At 44.7% G+C, this 23305-nt stretch overlaps 2 protein-coding genes across 3 annotated transcripts; one reads left to right on the top strand and one right to left on the bottom strand.

Annotated features, from left to right (window-relative positions):
* Nucleotides 34–17966, top strand: DIABLO (diablo IAP-binding mitochondrial protein). Of its 2 annotated transcripts, none has more exons than XM_018061306.1 (6): nt 34–152; nt 1022–1148; nt 4670–4801; nt 7988–8098; nt 8287–8383; nt 15519–15976. In XM_018061306.1, the coding sequence occupies exons 1-6, from the start codon at nt 103–105 to the stop codon at nt 15671–15673; spliced, it is 672 nt and encodes a 223-aa protein (XP_017916795.1). In that variant the 5' UTR covers nt 34–102; the 3' UTR covers nt 15674–15976. The 2 variants fall into 2 exon arrangements, with proteins under 2 accessions (XP_017916795.1, XP_017916794.1); XM_018061305.1 differs by lacking the exon at nt 15519–15976 and adding an exon at nt 17162–17966 and having other exon boundaries at nt 35–152.
* B3GNT4 (UDP-GlcNAc:betaGal beta-1,3-N-acetylglucosaminyltransferase 4) lies at nt 17910–23022 on the bottom strand. The gene is made up of 2 exons (XM_018061304.1): nt 22924–23022; nt 17910–19426 (listed from the first exon to the last, which is right to left on the bottom strand). Exon 2 carries the CDS (start codon nt 19417–19419, stop codon nt 18346–18348), a length of 1074 nt encoding a protein of 357 aa, XP_017916793.1. The 5' UTR covers nt 19420–19426; nt 22924–23022; the 3' UTR covers nt 17910–18345.

Below are 23305 nucleotides of genomic sequence, written 5' to 3'. Positions count from 1 at the left end.
GGTCATGGGACTAAGCCCTCTCAAGTGGCGGCCGTTCCCCGCCCCCTGCTACCGAAGTGCCATCACTTCCGGCGTGTGCGCCTGGCGTCCTGCCCCCGCGGAATGGCGGCTCTACGGAGTTGGCTTTCTCGGAGCGTATCCTCGCTTTCCAGGTACCGCTGGGGTCGTGTAGGTCAGGATCTGACGGAGAGTGGGAACGCTGAGAGCCCCGTAACCAGACTGCAGCCCCAGCGTTGCGGGCTCGCGCTTCGCTTCTCGGCCGAGCGGGTCACCGCGTCCCGCCCCTCCCGGAGGTTTGAGGACGCCCTGCCCCTACTCCGGTCTGAGGCCTCCAGCCTCCCGGGACAAGCCCGGACTTCACGTCCCACTGACGCTTTTTTCGTTGTTCACCTGCCGAAAGAGCATTCCCCCACTTCGGGCTGTCTTTTGGGGGCGTCTCGGTCTGCCCGCGAAATGACTTCGGTTGGCCTCTTGAAGTCACAGGGGAGAATTAAGGGGAGAGGCCTGAGCTGGCGGTGGCTTGCTGGAGGGAGTTTTCCCTGAGGGCGGAGGAGTTCCGGAAGTGTTCGGCTTCCAAGCCGGCCTGGTTCCCCTCGCAACGCCTGCGGGCTCCACGTAGAGTCGCAGGGACTATCAGACCCCTTGCAGCCTAGGTCGGAGGACCGGCGCTAAATCCTGCCTGCAGAAGCTTTTTTATTTGGGCCTTGGTTTTTAAAAAGCTTTGAGACCACTATTTACACGTCTGCACCTGGTACCTCTTAAACTCCACTACCATCCGCCCTCATTCCCGCGCGGGGGAGTTCCCGTGCGGGCCAGGTAGCGATTGCCTGTGTGTGCAAGTCCAGGCCTTTCTAGTCCGCCCCGCTGCCCACTGAGTCCCGTCCTGTGAAAAGGCACCCTACGTCGTCATTTGGGTTCCGGCCTGGCCCCACTTTGAGTCTCCAGCCCCTCCACGTAAATTGAAGACGTTCTTACAGATGGGTGGTTGTGCCTTATTAAACTAATTAAACTCTGTTTCTAGGTACAGACAGTGTGTTCCAGTCGTGGCTAACTTTAAGAAGCGCTGTTTCTCGGAATTGATAAGACCATGGCACAAAACGGTGGCTGTGGGATTTGGGGTCACTCTGTGTGCAGTTCCTATTGCCCAGGTGAAGTACCATCCTGTCACTCCGTGTTTTTGGTCTTTGTGTACTGTGTCCTCTAAAGTCTCAAACAGGCGATGACAAGCTCTAATGGTTTTCCCCCAGCGCTCTCCCCAACCCCAGGTGATGGTATGCTGTATCAGCATTGTTTCATAGCTGAGCAGATATGTTAATATCCTCATTTTGATGGTCTCATTTGGTAGAAATTGGTTTGTCAAGTTGGTCAAATTGTATAAAGAGGGAAGAAAGAACATGTATTACAGAACAATAATCTTTTCGTTCAACAAAACTTTATGGGGCAACTTTTATGTGTCATACACAAGAGACTTAAGAGTAAATCAAGATTTCTGCTTTTGTAAATCTCACATTCTGGAGAGGAGGAGGAAGAAAAAGTGGAATGAGAGAAAAACAGATGAGCTCACAGATAGCGGAAAGTCAAAATGTGCTTCGATGTTTGTACTTTGTGGGCCGTTGTAAGCATTGGAATTTATTATAAAGAAGCCACAGGTTTTAACATAAGATTATTATGTTCTGACATAAATTTTTTTAAATTTATATTTAATTGTAGGATAATTGCTTTACACTGTTGTGTTGGATTCTCCCATACAACAGTGTGAATCAGCTCTAAGTATACGTATATACTTTCCTTCTTCAGCCTCCCTCCCACCCCTGACATAAGTTTTTAAAGGTTGTTGTGTGGAGCTAAAAAGACCAGTTGGGGTCCAGGCATGAGATGATCATGGGCCTGAATCAGGTGGGGAGAAGTGGGCTGACGGTCAGCAGGTATTGCTGTTGGGTTAGATGTGAAGTATATAACTTAATTTCCAGTGGTTTTGAAAGGCCTCAGCAACTGAAAGAATGGTGTTGCCAGATACTGGGATGGAGAGGAGTGGGTTTTGAGAGGAGTAAATTTAAGAGTTCGGTTTTGGAAATGATGTCTAGGTGGAGCTATCAACTAGACAGCTGATGGGGAAGTGATATCTTATTTTAAAACCATTGGTTATATACTTTATCAGGAAGAACTAAATAGGAAACCAGCAAACATTTTGGCAGAATGTACTTGATACTTAAATGTGTGTTTAATCATGACAACAAGATTAATTCCCCTTTTCACAAGTATTTTCAGCATCTTCTGAGGCGCTCTCGTGAGCCCTTTCCTTTCTGTGCCGTACTCTGCCCTCGTCTCTGCAGACTGATGACTCTTTAACCTAAAAATGCTTACTTGGACACCAAGTCATTTTCAGTCATAATTAGGACAGCTTTTTCTTTCTTCCTCCAAAAGATTTTTTTTTTTTTTTGGTCCTTTCTAGTTCGTATATCGTTCATAAGCCCTAGTTACCTCACTCAGTTCTGGGTCAGATGCCAGGAGCCTTTGGTTGACAGGAGCCTCAACTCACTCTCCTGCAGGAATAGCATTGCCACTTCCATTCTTCAGAGCCTACAGTGGCTCTCCATTCTGTGTCACAAAACTAAAATCCAGAGAACTTCCTCACAGTTCAGCAACCAGGCTAGATTCCAGAATATCCCCTGGTTGCATCATACGTATTCTCCTCCTTATTTCATCTAACCCAGGATACCTGTCCATTCTAATCCTACCTGTCTTCAGACACAAATCCCACCCCCGTGTTGTTTTTTTTTAACGTATGTATTCATTTTGGCTGTGCTGGTCTTCCTTGCTGCGCTCAGGGTTTCTCTAGTTTCGGTGAGCAGGAACTCCTCTCTAGTTGTGTGTAGGCTTCTCCCTGCAGTGGCTTCTCATGGAGCACAGGCTCAGTAGTTGTGACGCAGGGGCTTAAGTTGCCTCACGGGCATGTGGAATCTTCCCCAACCAGAGACTGAACTTGAGTCCCTTCCATTGGCCAGCTGACTCTTAACCACTGGACCACAAGGGAACTCCCCCACCTCTTTTTAAAGCCTTCCTAGTTACTTGCCAGCAATGATCTCCCTTTTCTGACCACTTATGTTGTATATTTTGATATTTGGTGATAATCCATTTGACTCTGAGTCAGCAGAATACAAAGGAAACTTTGGAGTGAGGAGGTTTGGTTTGGAAAGTGTTACATAACTATTCTGAGCTTCCATTTTCTCATCTTAAAAGAAGACATAATAATACCTGGACTGTTGCTAGGGACAAGTAAATAAGCACTGTAAAATGGAAAGCATTTGATGAAGCCAAAAGTAAATAGGCTTTTCTGATGGCTCAGCAGGTAAAGAATTGCCTGCAATGCAGGAGGCACAGGAGAACCGGGGTTTGGTCCCTGGGTCAGGAAGTTCCCCTGGAGGAGGAAATGGCAACACGCTCCAGTCTTCTTGCCTAGGAAATCCCATGGACAGAAGTCTGGTGGGCTACAGTCCATGGGGTTGCAAAGAGTCAGACACAACTGAGCATGGTATAAATGGAGGGTATTATGAAGACTTAACTTACCAGAATAAGTAAAAATTAGCTTTTCATGAGCAGAGACGATATCATTGTTTGCTCTCTAGCTCCTCAATGCAAGGTACATAATAAATTCTTATTTATTTGATCGAATGAAAAGTGTGATAAATGTAATTCATGATTTATTCATGTGTCTTTTTTTGGCTGCACCAGGTCTTAGTTGCAGTACATGAGATCTTTGATCTTTATGGTGGCATTTGAATTCTTAGTTGCCACATGTCAGATCTAATTTCCAGATCAGGAATCAAACGCAGCCCCCCTCCATGTGTTTATGCTCTAAATAGCAAAAATGAGATAACAGATGATAGAGGGATTGGTTTGTTAGTTCTGATACAGTAAGTCCTCCGCTGTGGAAGAAAAAGGGGAGAGTCATCACAGTTTCCAGTATTTAATCAAGGTGGTCACAGCCCCCTTAACTCATGAGCTGGTTATACTGGTTTTTGGTTTTTTTTCAAATAAAACAGCTGAGGTCAGAGGAAAGAGTCTTCCTGCTCCCCCTAACCAAGACTGTACAGCTCAATCAAGAGGGATTCGCCCTCTCCACCAGCCATTTACTTTCTTACGCTTAGCTTAACTCCTTATCAACTCTGTGAAACCTTTTCTAAACAATTCTCATTTAACATAGATATGATTGCTCCCTTATGTGCACCCTTCCAGACCTCTTCCATAGCACCCATGGTACTTGATTGTGTTAATTTTCTACTTCACTCTTAGCTCCAACTCCTCCTCCTCCATCTTTAAGATCCTCATCCAGTCTTTAAGATTCTTATCTTTATATCCCAAGCGTCTAGCACTGGTAATGAAGAATCATAACTTTGTGAAATCTGTGATTGTAAGTATTAGTCTTTTATGAAAAGGAATACTTTGCTTTTCGGAGCAGAGAATGACAAATTTAAAAAGTAGCTAGAAAGCATACTGTAGAATCATTTTCATATGTTGTCTTTAATAGCACAAATAAAGCTTTAAAAGAAAATGTTAACACAGAAGCAGCAGAGTGTAGTTGCAGTGTGGGAATTACATTTTTCCCTTGACTGTGATCTGAGCTTGAGTTTTAGGTTAAAAGTTAAATAAAAATGTTTGTGTCTTTCAGAAACCAGAGCCTCATTCTCTTAGTAACGATACATTAATGAGGAGGGCTGTGTCTTTGGTAACAGATAGCACCTCTACCTTTCTCTCTCAGACCACATATGCATTGATTGAAGCAATCACTGAATATACTAAGGTAAGTGTCTCCTCATTAAGTCTTGATCGTCTACATCCATCGTTAGCAAACTGGCTCACAGATCAAATCCAGTCTTGCCTGTGTTTGTAGTTTGACTGGAACGTGGCCAGGTTCATTTGTGTTTGTGTTGTCTGTGACAGCTTTCATGAGTTGAATAGTTGCAAACAGACCACTCTCTGGCCCTTGACCAAAAAAAGTTGCTTTGCGAATCAGTTTACCTGTACCATTTTTCTAGATTGCACATACAAGCAATATTAGGCAATTTTTTTTTCTCCTTCTGACTTACTTCATTCTTTATGACACCCTCTAGATCCGTCCATATCCCTGCAAATGGTACTATTTCATTCCTTTTTATGACTGAATAATATTCTATTGTGTATATGTACCATATCTTTTTTATTTATTTCTCTGTTGATGGACATTTAGATTGCTTCCATGTCCTGGCTGTTGTAAATAGTGCTGCAGTGAACATTGAGGTATATGCCTTCTTTTAAATTATGGTTTTCTCTGGATATATGCCTAAGAGTGGGATTGTTGGGTCATATGGTAGTTCTATTTTTAGTTTTTTAAGGAACCTCCATATTGGTCTCCATAGTGGTTGTACCAGTTTACATTCCCACCATCAGTGTAGGAGGATCCCCTTTTCTCCACACCCTCTCCAGAGTTTGTTTATAGATTTTTTAAATGCTGGCCATTCTGACAATGTGAGGTGATACCTCATTGTAGTTTGCATTTCTCTAATTAGTAATGTTGAGCATCTTTTCATGTGCTTTTTGGCCATCTGTATGTCTTTTGGGGAGAAAAGACATTTAGGTCTATTTAGGTCTGTTGTCCATTTTTTGATTGGTTGGTTTTTTTTTTATATTGAGCTGCATGAGCCATTTGTATACTTTGGAGATTAATCTCTTGTCAGTTGCTTCATTTGCACATTTTCTCCATGCTGAGGGTTGTCTTTTAGTTTTGTTTGTGGTTTCCTTTGCTGTGCAAAAGCTTTAATTAGATCCTATTTGTTTATTTTCATTACTCTAGGCAGTGGATCGAAAAAGATCTTGCTGTGATGTATGTCAAAGACTGTCCTGCCTATATTTTCCTCTGAGCAATTTATAATATTTGGCTTTACATTTAGGTCTTTAATCCATTTTGAGTTTATTTTTTGTGTATGGTGTTAGGGAGTGTTCTCATTCTTTTGCATGTAGCTGTCCTGTTTTCCCAGCACCAGTTATTAAAGAGACTGTCTTTGTTGTAGTTGTATATTAAAAATTGTATATTCTTGTCTTCTTTGTCATAGATTAGGTGGTCATAGTTTTGTGGGTTTATCTCTGAACTTTCTAATCCTATTCCATTATCTATATTTCTGTACCATATTATTTTGATTATTCTAACTCTGTAGTACAGTCTGAGGTCAGGGAGCCTGGTTCCTCCAGCCCCATTCTTGTTTCTCAAGATTGCTTTCACTACTTGGGGTTTATTGTGTTTCCATATAAAATGTAAAATTTTTGTTCTGATTCTGTGAAAATGCCCTTGGCAATTTGATGGGGATTGCATTGAATCTGTAGGTCACTTTGGATAGTGTGGTCATTTCCACAATACTGATTTTTCCAATCCAGGAACATGGTGTATGTCTCTTATCTGTTTGTGTCATCTTTGATTTCTTTCGTCAGTGTCTTATATTTTCTGAGTACAGCTCTTTTGCCTTCTTAGGTTTATTGGCAGGTATTTCTTTTTGTTGCAGTGCTAAATGAGATTGTTTCCTTAAATCTTTCTGATCTTTTGTTGTTAGTGTATAGGAATGCAAGGGATTTCTGTGTATTAATTTTGTATCCTGCAACTTTTCCAGATTTATGGATGAGCTCTGATAGTTTTCTGGTAGCACCTTTAGGATTTTCTATGTATAGTATCATGTCATCTACAAACAGTGACAGTTTTACTTCTTTTCCAATTTGGATTCCTCTTCTTTGATAGCTGTGACTAGGACGTCCAAAACTATGTTGAGTAAATGTGATGAGAATGGACATCCTTGTCTTGTTCCTGATCTCAGAGGAAATGCTTTCAGCTTTTCATCAAGTATGATGTTAGCTGTAGGTTTGTCATATAGGGCCTTTATTACTTTTTATTTATTCATTTTAGTTTAATTGAAGTATAGTTGATTTAGTGTTAATTACTGCTATATAGCAAAGTGATTTAGTTTATGTGTGTGTGTATATATATATATATACACACATGTGATATGAATTTAGTTCCCTGTGCTATATAGTAGGACTCTGTTGTTTATCCATTCTCTATATAATGGTTTGCTTCTGCTAATCCCAAGCTCCCAATCCATCCCTCACCCACCCACCCTCTCCCCATTGGCAAGCACAAGTCTGTTCTCCATATCTGTGAGTCTGTTTCTTTTTGTAAATAAGTTAATTTGTATCTTTTTTTTTTAGACTCCATATATATGTGATATATGTCTTTCTTTTTTTGGGTTATTTCACTTAGTATGATCATCCATGTTACTGCAAATGGCATTATTCCATTCTTTTTTGTGGCTGAGTAACATCTCATTGTATATCCACATCCTCATTATCCATTGATCTGTCAGTGGACATTTAGGTTGCTTCTATACGTTGGCTACTGTAAATAGGGCTGCTGTAGACATAGGGGTGCATATATCTTTTTAAATTAGTTTTGCTGATCCTCATTTAATGTAGATTCCCTGCAGATAGGACAGTTACCGCAGGAAAGGGCTGTGGTTGGCCTCACTGTCCAGGAACCCTTTTTAAAAGAAAAATCTTAAATATAGCAGCTCAGTATATAAGACAGGGGGAACACCACGCTGATCTGGTTCAGTTGGGGTTACCAGCAACACCAGGGGCTTCTGGGTGAGGATAGTTTGAAAGCCACTGATCTAATAGAGTATATGGATATCAGAATCATTTAAAGTAATATATATGTTTCTTTACCTTCATTTTCCAACAGCTTTATTCTCAGCCTTCTGAGTTTTCCATCTGCATTTTCTCTTTGTCTGAATTGCTAACAAGATTTTAAAACACAGAAGTTAACAAGAGATGTTGATGTCCTAAGATAACACCTTTATCTCATACAGTGGTGAGGTTCAATGAGAACAGCCAGTTTGCAGCATTGAGATGAAAGTCTCACCCTACTACACCTCACTTATTTTACTAATTTCTTCTGTATTTGTAGGCTGTTTATACCTTAATTTCTCTGTACCGGCAATATACAAGTTTACTTGGGAAAATGAATTCACAGGAGGAAGATGAAGTGTGGCAGGTGATCATAGGAGCCAGAGTTGAGGTAAGCAAAGAGTTACTTGGATTTTTCTGTTAGTGCTTCTGCCTCGTTGTGGTATCTAAATTATTAGATGAAGGTGTTTTACCAATAACTGTTCTCTCAAACTGCTGTTGAACTGAAGAAGTCCATTTAAATGTGCTTAATACTAATGAAGAGTCATGTTGTCTGAAGCGCTTTTGTTTAATTTATAGATGACTTCAAAACAACAAGAGTACCTGAAGCTGGAAACCACCTGGATGACTGCAATTAGTCTCTCAGAGATGGCAGCAGAAGCTGCCTACCAGACGGGTAGGTTAAAGTTTTCACTGTAGAGGTGCTGTTGGAGTTTTCATCCAGCCAAAAAATGAGGGATACTGTGGCTCTTACTTTGTGAGAAAATGTTCCCGTTTCCAGCATATTAATCAATATTGTTTTCATTTACACAAAGAAAAAATTAATGCCCCTGTAGACCAGACCAGTAGAAGCTAGATGGTATCTAGAAGATGAAAAATAATAAAACTGTCAGTTGTAAATTTTGATTACTTCCAAATAGTTAAGGATTTTACTTTTTAGTAACCCAGATAATCTGTGAATATTATCTGTAGCTCAGGCTTGTGGTAAACATTTTATAGATACTGTTAATCCCTGCAGTTCTTTTAGGAGTTATTATTGTCATTCCCACTTTACAGATGAAGAGACTTGCAGATAGAGGGGGTTAAATAATTCACCAAGCATGCTGTGGTACCCAGTAAGCAGCCAAACCGGATTCAGCAAGTTAGGTCAAATCCTAAAGCCTTGGTCCCTGGTAGCCAGGGTGTCATCCTCTCTACCTTAGTGCCTCTCAGTATAGAATGGTGCCCCATTCACCAGGGGTTTTTTAACCATCACTATCCATCCAGTGGGCTTGAGGTTGAATGATTTTCTAATGTATTTTGAGGGAGATCCTCATTTAACATGTTACCTGAATGGTCCCAAACTATGTCAACATAAAAATTCTTAAGAAACTGGTTTGTTAAAATGTTTGTTTTCTGAAATCTTAAAGATGTAAAAGATGTTTTAAGTAAATACAGAAGGAATTCTTAGTTAACTAATGCCCAAGGAATCAAGGGATTCTGCAAACAGGACTGGAATGAAGAACAAAGCAACAGAAGTGTCAAATAGCATTCGTGACACACCAAAGATGGGGGCAGGGTCTCCAGGTACAGTGAAGAGGGAGCCTTGCTGAGAACATCGCCAGGCAGCCTTCACCACTCACTAGGCCAGCTTAAGATCTAGCAGGAACAAAGAGGGAAGGTAAACTACAAGCATTATCTAAGAAAAAGACGTTTTCCCAGAACTGACTGAAAGGGCTCACAAAGGTTCTGAACAGAATTTAAAATATAAGTGTACCTCACATGGCAAAAAAATATTCAGAATGTAAAATATACAAAGAAAAATCCTAAAAACTAGAAGAAAAAATAGAATACTTACAAAGGAAGTATATGCGTGTATGTTAATTTTTCAGTTGTGTCCAACTCTGCAACCCCATGGACTGTAACCCACCAGGCTCCTCTGTCCATGGAATTCTCCAGGCAAGAATGCTGGAGTGGGTAGCCATTCTTCTCCAGGGGATTTTCCCGATCCAGGGATCAAACCCATTGGTCTCTTGCATTGCAGGCAGATTCTTTACCTTCTGAGCCATAAGATAAGCCCCAGAGGAAGGATATCTGCAACCCTAAGATACAAGGTGACAAATCAATCATCATTCAAATATCATTAAAATATAAGAGTGAAAGACTTCTACAAAGATTCAAGGTTTACCAGTTGCATGTACTTTCTAGAAAGTGTTTAAAAAAAATTAGAAGCACCTGAGATACAAAAATAATGAACAGAATTTAGTACAACTTGTCAGAAGCTCTGAATGTTAAATTTTTAAGTAATCAAATCAGTTTGGGAAAGCAGTGAAAGCATGCTAAGCTTCGTTGTTTGAGAAGGGAAACATTGGCTTAACATTAGACATTGTTAAACACTTCAAGAAGAAGTGTTGAGGGAAGGGACAAAGAAAACAATAAATTCAGTTAAGGCTAAAGGTTGAAGAAATAAAGCCTGTTAATTAGAAAATGCAAAGTAAAGGAACACATTCAACAATCAGTAATCACCGTAAAGAATAAATTTACTTATTAAATGATACTTCGTATTAAAAAATAATTCCAGCTAAAACTGTTTACAGAGGCACATCTAAAATAACACATAGGAAGACTGGGTATTCTAAGAAGATAAACTGAAATACTATCAAAAAGAAAGCTGAGCAAAAAGGTGACAGAGCAGTGTTAGAAGAGGAATTCAAGACAGAAAACATTAAAAGGGACAGAAGTTTATCAAGACATCACTCTTGAAATGTGCCTAATAAGGCAAAATCTGATAGATTTACAAGGAGAAATTGAGCTTTACACATATCTCAGGCTCACAGGTCAAAATGTAAAAAAAGCGATTAGGTGTTGGAACAGGATGATTTTTTTTTTAAGCCTAACCAAATAGATATACTGAATACAGAATGTTGCCCTCCCCCCCCAAAAGAACCTCTTCAAATACAAATAGTATATAAACATGTACAAAAATTGATTTTTATGCCAAGTGACAAAGACTCAGAAAATTACTTGATATCCCCTTCCTCACCAAAAATAAAAATGGAAATTTAACTTGCACAACTCAAATATAAAAAACAAACACCTGATTTAAAAATGGGACAGAAGACCTGAACAATTTTCCAGAGACATAGATGGCCAGCAGGTGCATGAAATGATAGACAGTGTTGCTAAGCATCAGGGAAATGCAAATCAAAACCACGATGAAATATCACGTCACACCTGTCAGCATGGCTGTTATCAAAAAGGATCATAAATAAGAAATATTGGTGAGAATGTGGAAAAAAGGGAACCCTAGTACACTGTTGGTGATGATGTAAAACAGTGTAGCCAACTGTGGTAAACAGTATTGTGGTTCCTCAAAAATAAACCTACACACCTATGGTCAACTAATCTATGACAAAGGAGGCAAGAATATACAGGGGAGAAAAGACAGTCTCTTCAAGAAGTGGTGCTGGGAAAAGGACATCTACAAGTAAATGAATGAAATTAGAACAATCCCTAATACCATACTCAAAAATAACATCAAAATGGATTTAAAGACCTAAATGTAAGGCTGGATATGATAAAACTCTTAGAGGAAAACACAGAACACACTCTGACATAAATTGCAACAATGTCTTCTTTGATCCACCTCCTAGAATAATGAAAATAAAAACAAATGGGACCTAATTAGACATAGAAGCTTTTGCATAGCAAAGGAACTCATAAACAAAAAGAAAACCCTCAGTGTGGGAGAAGATATTTGCAAATGAAGCAACCCATAAGGGATTAATCTCCAAAATACACAAACAGCTCATAAAATGCAACAACAAAAAACTCAATCAAAAAATGGGCAGAATAGTCAAGTAGATATTTCTCCAAAGAAGAAATACATATGGCCAATAGCACATGAAAAGATGCTCAGCTTCACTAATTAGAGAAATACAAATCAAAACTGTAATGAGAAACAATAAATGCTGAAAGGGTAAAGGGAACCCTCCTACACTGTTGGTGGGAATGAAAAATTGGTACAACCACTATGGAGAATAGTATGGCGGTTCCTTATAAGACTAAAAATAGGACTACCATATGATCCAGCAATCCCACTCTTGGGTATATATCCGGAGAAAACCATAATTCATAAAAATACAGGCACACTAATATTGACTACAGCACCACTTACAGTAGGTAAAGACGTGGAAGCAACAAAACTATCCGTCAACGAGTGGATGAAGAAGATGTGGTGCATCCTGGGCTTCCCTGCTGGCTCAGTGGCAGAGAAGCTGCTCGCCAATTCAGGACACGTAGGTTTGTGCTCTGGTTTAGGAAGATCCACATGTCAAGGAGCACTCAGCCTGTGCTCCAGAGCTTGGGAACTGCGGCCATGGAGCTCCCGTGCCCTAGAGCCCATGCGCCGCAATAGGAGCAGCTCCAGCAGTGAGGAAGGCGTGGCACAGAGAGACAGTGGAATATAGCTCAGCCATAATGAAGAATGAAGTGACGCTGCCACAACAGGATGGACCTGGAGAGTCAGACTTAGCGAAGTCAGAGAAAGCAGTGTACGGTATCGCTTATACATGGAACCAAAAAAAGGCAAAGTAACTTACTTACAAAACAGAAAGAGTCACAAATATAGAAAATGAACTTACGGTTTCCAGAGGAAAAGGTTGAGGGTAGGAATAAATTGGAAGCTTAGGACTGACACATAGATACTACTGTATATAGAATAGGTAACAAATAAGGGCCTCCTGTATAGCACAGGGAACTCAGCAGTCTGTAGTGAGCTATATGGGAAAAGAACCTAAAGAAGAGTAGATAGATGTACACGTATAGCTGATTCACTTTATTGTACACCTGAAACACACCATTGTAAATCAATTACTCAAAAGGTGTTTTTAAAAGAATTGTAAGAATAAATAATAAAACTGAAAACTGAGAATTCTGTGGGTTCCCAGTGGTTAGGACTCCACACTTTCACTGCCAAGGGCACAGGTTCAGTCCCTGGTGAGGGAACTAAAATCCCACAATCTTTTTTTTTCTTTTTGCTGTGTGCAGCACAGCCAAAACAAACAAACCACTGCTATATGATCCAGCAAGTCCTTTCTGTGCTGTGTGCCTGTGTGTTAAGTTGCTTCAGTCGTGTCAAACTCTGTGCAGCCCTATGGACTGTAGCCTGCCAGGCTCCTCTGTCCCTGAGGATTCTCCAGGCAAGAATACTGGCATGGGTTGCCATTTCCTCCTCTAGGGGATCTTCCCAACCCAGGGACCAAATCCATTTCTCTTACATCCCCTGCATTGGCAGGCGGATTCTTAACCCTGGGAAGCCCTAATTACTTTCTACTCCTGGGTATATATCTGAAGAAATCTAAACTATGAATTTGAAAAGATGTATGCACTCCTCTGTCCATAGCATTATTTACAATAGCCAAGATTTGGGAAGCAACCTAAGTGTCCATCAGCAGATGAATTGATAAAGATGTGGTGTGTGTGTATACTACTCTGCCACAAAAGAACGAAATTTTGCCATTTGCAACAGTATGGATGTACTTGCAGGGTTTAGGCTTAGTGAAATGTCAGGCACTGACAGGTACTGTGTATCACTTATGTGTGGGATCTAGAAAATAAAACTAGTGAATAAAACAAAACAGACTCAGAGGTATAGAGGACAAGCTAGTGGTCACCAGTGGGGAGAGGGAGGGGGACGAAGAGGAAGTGTCTGAACTAAACTATAAAGATGCACAGCACGAGAAATAGAGCTGTAGGTAATGTGTATAACTAAGTGGTTTAGAACCTTTAAAAGTTGTGAATAGTTACGTCGTACACCTAAAACTTCTATACTGTTGTAAATCAGCTATACCTCAATAAAGAAAAATGGAAATTTGAAAGTACTCAGAACTATCATGACAAGTCTCATTAATAGCAGAGACCTAGAATGTTGTAGACAAAGTAGCTCTTAAATAGACATGGACCCCTTATTTAAAGATGCATGTCATAAATACAGAGCACAGCAACCATAAATGACAGGTAATGTCCCCTGTACCAAGAGGTATTGAAAATAAACTTTCAGCCCAGTAAGTTAGGAAAAGCAAATAAATTCAGACAGTGCCGAATAAAAGGTATAAGAAGACTAAAAAGAAATAGTCAAAAAGGCAAAAAACCCAGTTCCTTGTAAAGAATAAGGAAAATAAGGTTTGGTAAGTGTAACTTTGAGAGTGCAGAAGTAACCTCAGAAAGAGCTATTATAGTTTATCTATTTTTGGCTGCACTGGGTCTTTGGTGCAGTCTTTGGCGCTCAAGACCTCACTGTGGTGGCTTCTCCTGTTGCAGAGCACAGGCTCTAGAGCACAGGCTCAGTGGCTGTACATAGCATTCAGCAGCACACAGGCTTAGTCGCCCCTCAGCATGCGGAATCATCCCGACCAAGGATCAAACCTATGTCCCCTGCTTTGGCAAGTGGATTCTTAACCACTGGACCACCAGGGAAGCCCAGAAAGAGCTATTAGGGAATTTTTTCTAATCACAAGAGAATATTATGCTATTTATGTAAATCCTAAGTTGGCCCAGGAAGAATCAAAGCAAGAGGAGCAGCCACAAAAGTTGAAACAATATTCATAAAAAATCTGTGCCCCCAAATTAGACACTAAGTCCACGCAGTTTTGTGAGAGAGTTTTATCAAATCTTCAAGAAACATAAATCCTGTGTTATAGAAAGTGTACCAGAAAATGATGACAAGCCTCCCAACTATTATAACTGTCTAAAGCCACCACGGGCTTCCATGGTATAAAGAATACGCTTGCCAATGCAGGAGACATGGGTTTGATCCCTGGGTTGGGAAGATCCCCTGGAGAAGGAAATGGCAACCCACTGGTGTGAGGTGGTACCTCATTATAGTTTTGATTTACATTTCTCTAATAATTATGTGATATTGAGCATCGATATTCTTGCCTGAGAAATCCTGTGGACAGAGGAGCCTGGTGGGCTACAATCCATGGGGTTGCAAAGTCAGTCACAACGTAGTTACTAAACCACTACCATCAAAGCCACCATAGGCCCGAACCCAAGCTGGACTAGACCAGCACTAGAATAAAACACCTGCAGCTCAGTGTCACTTGTGGGTGGATAGAAGTAGCCACATACCTTCAAAATACAATTTCAATTCAACACTGGGGAAAGAACCTATCAAGAGAACACAGGCAAAACATTCTCTGACATAAATCATACCGGTGTTTTCTTAGATCAGCCTCCCAAGGCAGTACAGATAAAAGTAAATAAATGGGGACATAGTCCAACTTACAAGCTTTCACGAAACAAAGGAAGCAAACAAAAAAGACAGCCTACAGATTGGTAGCAAATAATTGCAAACAGTATGAACTGACAATTCATAACTTAATTTCCAAAATATACAAACAGCTCATACAGTGCAACAACAGCAACCAAAAGAAAACCCAATCAGAAAATGGGCAAAACATGTAAGATATTTCTCCAAAGGAATACATATGGCCAGTAGGCACCTGAAAAGATGCTCAACATCACTAATTATTAGAGAAATGTAAATCAGAACTATAATGAGGTACCACCTCACACCAGTCAGAATGGCCATCATTAAAAAGTCTACAAATAACAAATGCTGGAGGGGGTATGGAGAAAAGGGAACCCTCGTATACTATTGGTAGGAATGTAAGTTGGTGTGGCTGCTATAGAAAACAATGGAGATTACTCAGAAAAGTAAGAACTACCATATGGTGGAGCAACCCCACTCCTGGGCGTGTACCCAGACAAAACTATAATTCAAAAAGATACGTGCAACCCTATATTCATAGAAACACTATTTACAATAGCCGAAACATGGAAACAACCTAAATATCCATCAGCAGATGAATGGAGAAAGAAGATGAGGGTACATGTACACAACGGAATACTACTCGGCCATAAAGAAGGAAAGAAGGCCATTTGCAGCAACCTGGATGCAGCTAGAGATTATCATACTAAGTAAGAAGGAGAAACACACACACTGTGTCACTTCCCTGTGGAGCGTGAAACACGACAGATGACCCATCTGTGAAACAAGCATGGACACAGAGCAGACTGGTGGTTGCTGAGAGGCTGGGACTAGCAGATGTAAGCTTTTATACATAGAATGGGTAAACAGCAAAGTCGTGCTGTATTACACAGAGAGCTATATTCAGTATCCTGTGATAAACCATAATGGAGAAGAATATTTGCAAAAAGAATATATGTATTACTGAATCACGTTGCTGTGCAGCAGTAATTAAGACATTGTAAATCAACTATACTTCAATAAAAATAAAATTCAAAAGATCTTACTTACATATAGTGAAAAAATATTTAATACCTATCAATATTTAATTCACTACTTAAGGTTATCTACAGTAGATTTAAGGAGAAAAGCCACCTCTGTAATACCAATGTATGTCCCAAGAAGCTTCAGTAAAATGTAGTGTCCATTTGTGATTTAAATCTAAATTAAGTACAATTACAGTTTTCCTGACATGATAAAAGTAGCTGTACATCGTAGTGAAACATGAGAAACATTTCCATCAATGTCAGAAATAAGGGTGCCTGCTGTTCTCCACTACCTTTCAACGTTGTACTGAAGGTTCTCTTTAATGCAGTAAGCTAGAAAAGAGCTGCTGGGTGTTCTGTAGATGAATTAAATACACACATCTATATGGGCTTCCCTGCTGGCTCAGCTGGTAAGGAATCAACCTGCAGTGCGGGAGACCCGGATTCTATCCCTGAGTTGGGAAGATCCCCTGGAGGAGGGAACGGCTACCCACTCTAGTATTCTGGCCTGGAGAATCCCATGAGTCCATGGGGTCACAAAGAGTCAGACACAACTGAGTGACTTTCACTTTCATATGAAATACACTAGCAACAGGTATCAATAAAATATCATTCAAAAATAAAACTGCAAAAATTAAAAATAAAACTGCAAAATATGTTCAGTAAATACCGTTTGTGCCATTATGTCAATTTAGAGTCAGTTTTTTCCTGAGTATTCCATGTGAATACAGTAAATTGGCCTTAGTGGTTCATAAATTGAAGAGCAGCCCATCTAGTATTAATTAGTAGATGAAATGTTACTTTACAGTAACATTTTAAAGGATGAGAAAGATGCTCTTTAAACTTCCAAAAGATAGAGCTTTGACAATTTTGTGAGTGATCTCTTCACTGTCAAGTAGAAATGTATACTTGAATGTAGTTTAAAAAATTAAAATCTTAAAACGCCTATACTAAGAGCTGTGCAGCTATAAAGATGATTGTGGGAATTGCATTTGATAATTATGACAACTGCTGATAGCTGGAGGAAAATGCCAGGGTTTTGACAATAGAGAGGAAAACAGACCTGTATATGGAGGTAGAAGGTTCTCTACTCTGCGAGGAGGGCTCAGGTACAACCACCAAGAGCCCCCAGGCTTTCCTTATGTCCACTCAGCATAAATGGCCCATCTTCCGGCAGGCGCAGACCAGGCCTCTATAACGGCCAGGAGTCACATCCAGCTGGTGAAATCGCAGGTGCAGGAGATACGCCAGCTTTCCCAGAAGGCGGAAACCAAGTTGGCAGAAGCACAGACAGAAGAACTCCGACAGAAAACCCAGGAGGATGGGAATGAGAGGGCCGAGCTGGAGGAGCAGGAGGCCTACCTGCGTGAGGATTGACACTGCTGCCCGCTCAGCCTGCAGAAGGCAGGGCAGACGCCACCTGGCCCCGGCTTAGCACCACTTCCTCTGCACAGAGGCAGTGGCAGGGCCTGCCCGGGCCCATCAGGCCAGAGGTCATTGGGAGCTGTGAGTGCCTGACCCCTGTCCCCACCGTCTCAGGCTTGTACTGGACCTGGCTCTTAGCCCATGGGCACTGCACCCTATTTAACATTTCACCCCACTCAGCAGGGTTGCCCTCTTACCCACCCATGGATCTTTTTACCTCCCACCCAGAGCATTTCACCAACCTGGCCAGAGAGAAGGGGCCTTCTCTGTCATGTCCACAAGTTGAGTAGCTCTTTAACCTCAGTTTTCCCATCTTATTTACATTTTCTAATATGATTCAGTGTTTGCTCCCTCCATAGGAGCATGAGTTTGGGGGGGAAGGGGAGACTGTCCTGTTAATAAGATTTCTTTGTGTTGAGTGTTTCTAATGCCTTCTGTGACCTGGCCCCAGTGCCCTGTAAGGATATCTCAGGCAAAGGAGCCAAAAGTCCATTGTTCTTAAGGGACTGAATATGGAGTGTTTACCTGGTGCTCACAACAGGACTTATTCCAACACATGCTTCTCATTTCCTTTTTTGCCTGGAGTTTCTCTATTGTATCTGAAGGAAGATAATTTTTTTTTGCATTTAAAAAAGAAAATGTTTCTGTGTGTCTTCTGGAGTCCTGTGCAGTGGCCCTCCTTTGCCCGCCACTCCCCCTGCCCCCCCTGACTAGGAGTGCCCTGGCACCTCATGGAGTTTTGGCAGCATCTGCCATGCTTCGCCCATTTAACACATACTGGTACAAGTCAGCCAGATTTCAGTATTTTAATCAAAGTTAGCAAGGTTTGGGAGGGGTTTACAAAAACAAAGTCACCGTTCCCTGTAGCCTGTCCAGGGCCAGGTTGCAGGGTTCTTGATTTCTCATCATGATTGAAAAATTAAACAGTCCACTCGCTCAGCCCACCCCAGGAAGCTGGGACAAGGGGGCAGCTGCACATTTGAGCCCCTCGTCTGTTACCAGTGCCCACATGGTCCACATCTCCAGGGGGCTGAGGCGGTGGACCAGAAGGAGCCCTCGGTACAGACAGGGGTCTAGAGGGTCCAGGGGCCGCCGGATTCCAAAAGTCTTGAAGCCAGCGTGGTGCATGGGGCTCACCCCCAGCTTTCTAAGGCACATCCCCACAAAGACGTCATCAATGGGGAAGAGTTCAGCCTCTTCCACAGTCACCTGGAGGCGCTGCACGGTGGCTCTGGACATGACATACCCCCCACCCCCAGCATAGGGCGGGTAGTGGCGAGCCCTGTACATCAAGGGTGGGATGAAATATTTGACCTTGGTGTTCCTGTTGGGCAGGGCCTGGCGGATGACGTCCCCCACGAGGAGGTCCTGGGCTGGGTCCCAGCCATCCAGGAACTCCAGCACATTGGGGACATGGACAAAGACGTCGTCATCTCCTTTTAGTACGAAATGGGCCTGGGGACAGGCAGCAGCCACCCAGCGCTGCAGGTGCAGCTCTTTGAGTGTCAGGTTGAAGAAGTCCTCAGCAAAGTCCCACTGCAGGATGTCATCAAACTCGCGGCTCTCATAGGCCAGCAGCTGGGCCGGGGGAGCAGGCCCTGCCAACCCCAAGAGGAACACCAGCTTCAGCTGCCGGCCGTTAGCCCAGCTTCCTGCCCGGCCCCACGTGCTGCGGATGGCCGCGCGCCGTTCCACATGGCCAGGCTGCGACTTGATGGCCAGGAGCAGAAAGGTGTCCTTGGCACAGCCCGAAGGCTCCAGCAGGATGGAGAAGTTGCGGCAGTGGCGGTAGGTCAAGAAGAGGCGGTGACGGGTGGGCAGGAACAGGGAGGCGTTAGCCACCGTGTGGTTGGGTAGACATGGGCTGCGCCGGAGCCCTGGGGGAGCCCAGAAGGGCTGTCGGGCCACGAGCCCCCCTGCTGGCTTGGCCTCCTTCTTCAGAAAGAACAGGCAGCTGAGCAGCAACACTGCAAGGCTGTACGGGACCAGCCACCCCACCCTGCGGAACATGGTGGTCCTGCAAGGAGAGCGCTGGTGAGCGGACGCAGTCCTGGCCCGGCCTCCACCTCCTCCATCCAAGAGCAACCCACCATCGTGCGTGCGTGCTAAGTTGCTCAGGCACGTCCGATTCTCTTGTGACCCCATGGACTGTAGCCCACCAGGCTCCTCTGTCCATGGGATTCTCCAGGCAAAAATACTGGAGTGGGTTGCGATTTCCTCCTCCAAGGGGTCTTGCCCACCAGAGATCGAACCTATGTCTCTGGCATCTCTGCTTCCCTGGTGGCTCAAAGGTAAAGAATCCGCCTGCTGGTGTAGGAGATATGGGTTCGATCCCTGATCCGGGAAGATTCCGCACACCTCAGAGCAACTAAGCCTGGCACCACAACCATTGAGCCTCCAGCAACTAGGTCCTTTTATTTTTTTCAGTGTGTCCTCTGGCTCCTTCCGCAGCCCCCTCCCGTGGAACAGACCAAGCGCACCTGCCGTGCCAGCGCTTGCTTCCCTTCTGCTGTCATTAGAGAACTTGGCTCAACTTTTTCTCCGAAAAGACTTACAGCCACTTTAGATATATGAGACACCACAAGTGTTTTCAGTCTTTCCCAAGAAACTCAAGTACCTAATGAGTTTCAATGAAAATGACACAGCTTATTTCCAGAAACTCGAGAGTGGTCTGTTGATGGAAGACCCAGTGTCAGACATGACAGCCCCAGACACTGTCCTTAGGGAGTCTGGCCCACTGGGGAGCGGGGAGGAACCACTGTAGGGCAGCAGCAGGTGGCAGAGGCCACAGAACACGCCCTCCACACCTGCCCCGCGTGGCTTGGGTTTCCTGGGGGGTCACTTAAACAGGGCTTTAGGGAAAACACAAAAACATGCACAGGAAGAGCATGAAACAAATGGGGAAGCCATAGACTTGTATCAGGCTCCCCTGCAGCCACCTCTCGCCAGTTCCTGCTCTTTACTGAGCTCCGGTTTTCTCTTAGCAAGTCTCCCGGTGATCCAAAGAGAAGGCTGAGAAATGGTAACTTAGCACAGCAACCTACCCACAGCTCACAGTAGCAAGGCCAGGCCTCAGTCTCCCTCCTCGTCACCCCCCTGCTATGTCCTGGACCAGCTAGCCATCACTTCGATCCAGTCTACCTGCATTAATCTCATCCCTGTTGTCTCTGCTGCCACCCCCCCAAAAGCATCTCTTAGAGCTGCCAGAACTGTGCTTTTGAACTGTGGTGTGGGAGAAGACTCTTGAGAGTCCCTTGGACTGCAAGGAGATCAAACCAGTCAATCCTAAAGGAAATCAGTCCTGAATATTCATTGGAAGGACTGATGCTGAAGCTGAAACTCCAATACTTTGGCCACCTGATGCAAAGAACTGACTCATTGGAAAAGACCCGGATGCTGGGAAAAATTGAAGGCAGGGAGAGAAGGGGACGACAGAGGATGCGATGGTTGGATGGCATCACCGACTCTATGGACCTGAGTTTAAGCAGGCTCCAGGAGCTGGTGATGGACAGGGAAGCCTGGTGTGCTGCAGTCCATGGGGTCGCAAAGAGTCCGATACGACTGAGGGACTGAACTGATAGCTGCCAGGGCTGCCATAGCAGGCAAAACCGGCAGGGTCACAGCTCTCACAGTCCAAGAAGCCAGTACAAACCTCAGAGGGCTGAGAAGAAATTAAAGCAGTGTGATGGAATACAGTGACCCGGGAGGCTGTCTACTACCCAGAAGCCAGTAGTTTAGCGAGACCTCCCTGACAAAGAACACCTGAGCAACTGAACAAAGTAAGGATCCAAACCACATAAAGGTCTAGGGGGAGGGGGAGACCTCCCTGGTGGTCCAGGAGTTAAGAATCCACCTGCCAATGCAGGGGACATGGGTTTCATTCGTGGTCCAGGAAGATTCCACCCGCCGTGGGGCAGCTACACCCATATGCCTAGAGCCTGTGACCCAGAACAAGAGAAGTCACTGCAATGAGAAGCCCGAGCACCACAGCTAGAGCCCCTGCTCACTGCAACCAGAGAAAGCGAGCGAGCAGCAACGAAGACCCAGCGCAGCCAGAAATCATTTTTAAAGCTCTGGGGAGGTGGAGTGGGGAGAGTAGTGGAGAGCACGGTCTGGGCCGGAGGGAACAGTTGAGTGCAGAGCTCCTGACAGAGGACAGGAGGTGTGCAGTGTGGCTGGAGTGTAAAGGACAAGGAGGAAAGTGGTAGGTAGTGAAGCAGAAGCAAAAGCCTGAGGAAGGTCACGCACAAGATCCATAGTGAAGTTCCCGGGAAAGGTCTAGGGTTTTATTGTAAGCACTGCAGAGATACCTTAGAGGATTTAGCAGAGGGAGTCAAAGAATTTACATTGTTTGAGAGGTCACTACTGCTGATGCTTCAGTTCAGTTCAGTCCCTCAGTCGTGTCCGACTCTTTGCGACCCCATGAATCGCAGCACACCAGGCCTCCCTGTCCATAAGCATACTGCTGATGCTTAGATGATGGTTTATGGAAGGGCAAGAATGGAAACACGAAAGTAGCTAGCAAACTCTTCCATTAGTCAGTAAGGGAGCGCAGCTGAGACTAGGGTGGAGGCCGTGGGGCGCCTGAGGGCCAGATGGATTGCAGACACGGAAAATGGCTTTCAGGTGTGGGAGATAGGCTAGCTGCGGGAGAGGACGCCGGGAGAAGGGGAGAGTGGGAGCAGATTGGTGGCGCCATTTACCGAGAAGGGTGCAAAGCCAGCAGTTTGGTTTTGACTTGTGCGTTTCAGAGGCGCTGTGGACCCGATTGCCCCTTTGCCCACAGCGCTCCCAGTGCGCCCAATTCCTCGGCGCTCCACTGCGGGAGCTAACCCCCAACTCCCCACCGCAAGGACGGGGCTGTTCCTCTGCTCCCCACTACGCTGCACTTACTGTGAATCCAATTCAGTACCTGCTAAACATAAGCCTCCCTACATTCTGTGAGCCCCCAAGCCCGGTGCCAAGCTTCGGTGAGTGCACGCCTTACCCTCACTCAAGTGGGTGCTGAGCCCTAAGGGTCGGAAATTGCTTCTGGGATCCTCACTGGTCTCGGTGACCTGGTATGCTTCGGTGAGGGAAAGGGTCGAGGGCTGGTTCATTCTCCACACGACAGTCCGTAAAGGACTGTTGTGGGGGCGCAAAGTCCCGCAGGGTGGCCAGAACAAGGACCAGAGCCCCGCGGTAGGCACCCCTCTCCGGGCCGGAGCACAGAGAGCAGCGCTGCACGACGGGGAATCTGGAGCAAGCGCCCCCAGGCTGCCCCCGGCCAAACCCCCAGCTCCGGCCATTCTTGCCCCAGTGGGGCGAACAGAAGCAGAGAGGTATCAGGAGACCTCCCTGGCCCCGACGGTTCACTGGGGGCAGGAAGCGGCTCCGGCCGTGCAGGGCGACCACGACCCCAAGGCAACCAGGTCGGCGCATTGCCCCTCTGCTCACACAGAGGGCCCCAACCCAGCAGAGGGGCTCCAGGCGCCCCAGACCCGACACCCGTTCGCCCGCCCCTCGCCGACCTACCTGAGCCGTGACGCCGTCTGGGCATAGGCGAGGCGCTCGCGCAGCGGCACCAGGTGAGCACAGTTTGCTCTGCTGGGCTCGGGCGGAGGGCGGGGCTCCGCGGCGGTCCTGAGCGCTGGCCAACCCCGCGCACCGCCGCCTCCCCAGCCGCGGAGGTCGGGCTTGGGGGCGGGGCTTCTGGGGGCGGGGCTTCTGGGGCGGGGCTTCTGGAGGGCGGGGCCCCTCCCACCCCACGCACCTGCCGGCCAGGAGGTCCTCCCCGGCTCTCCCTGGCTCTCCCCCGCCAGGCACCCGCTTCCAGTTCCCGGCTCCTCCCCACCCCAGCTCCCCCGGCCAGCAACCCCCTCTTCCCCTCCCCGAGGCCACCCCCTACCCCCAACGC

This window comes from Capra hircus, chromosome 17 (assembly GCF_001704415.2).
Source record: "Capra hircus breed San Clemente chromosome 17, ASM170441v1, whole genome shotgun sequence".
Lineage (NCBI taxonomy): Eukaryota > Metazoa > Chordata > Mammalia > Artiodactyla > Bovidae > Capra > Capra hircus.
Note: the sequence above shows the minus strand (reverse complement) of the source record. Positions and strands in the feature narration are given on the sequence as shown.

Coding starts and splice junctions, on each gene's coding strand:
- DIABLO (XM_018061305.1), top strand. CDS start 103: ATGGCGGCTCTACGGAGTTGGCTTTCTCGGAGCGTATCCTCGCTTTCC. Junction 153..1,021: donor AGCGTATCCTCGCTTTCCAG/GTACCGCTGGGG, acceptor CTCTGTTTCTAG/GTACAGACAGTGTGTTCCAG. Junction 1,149..4,669: donor GTGCAGTTCCTATTGCCCAG/GTGAAGTACCAT, acceptor TGTGTCTTTCAG/AAACCAGAGCCTCATTCTCT.
- B3GNT4 (XM_018061304.1), bottom strand. CDS start 19,419: ATGTTCCGCAGGGTGGGGTGGCTGGTCCCGTACAGCCTTGCAGTGTTG.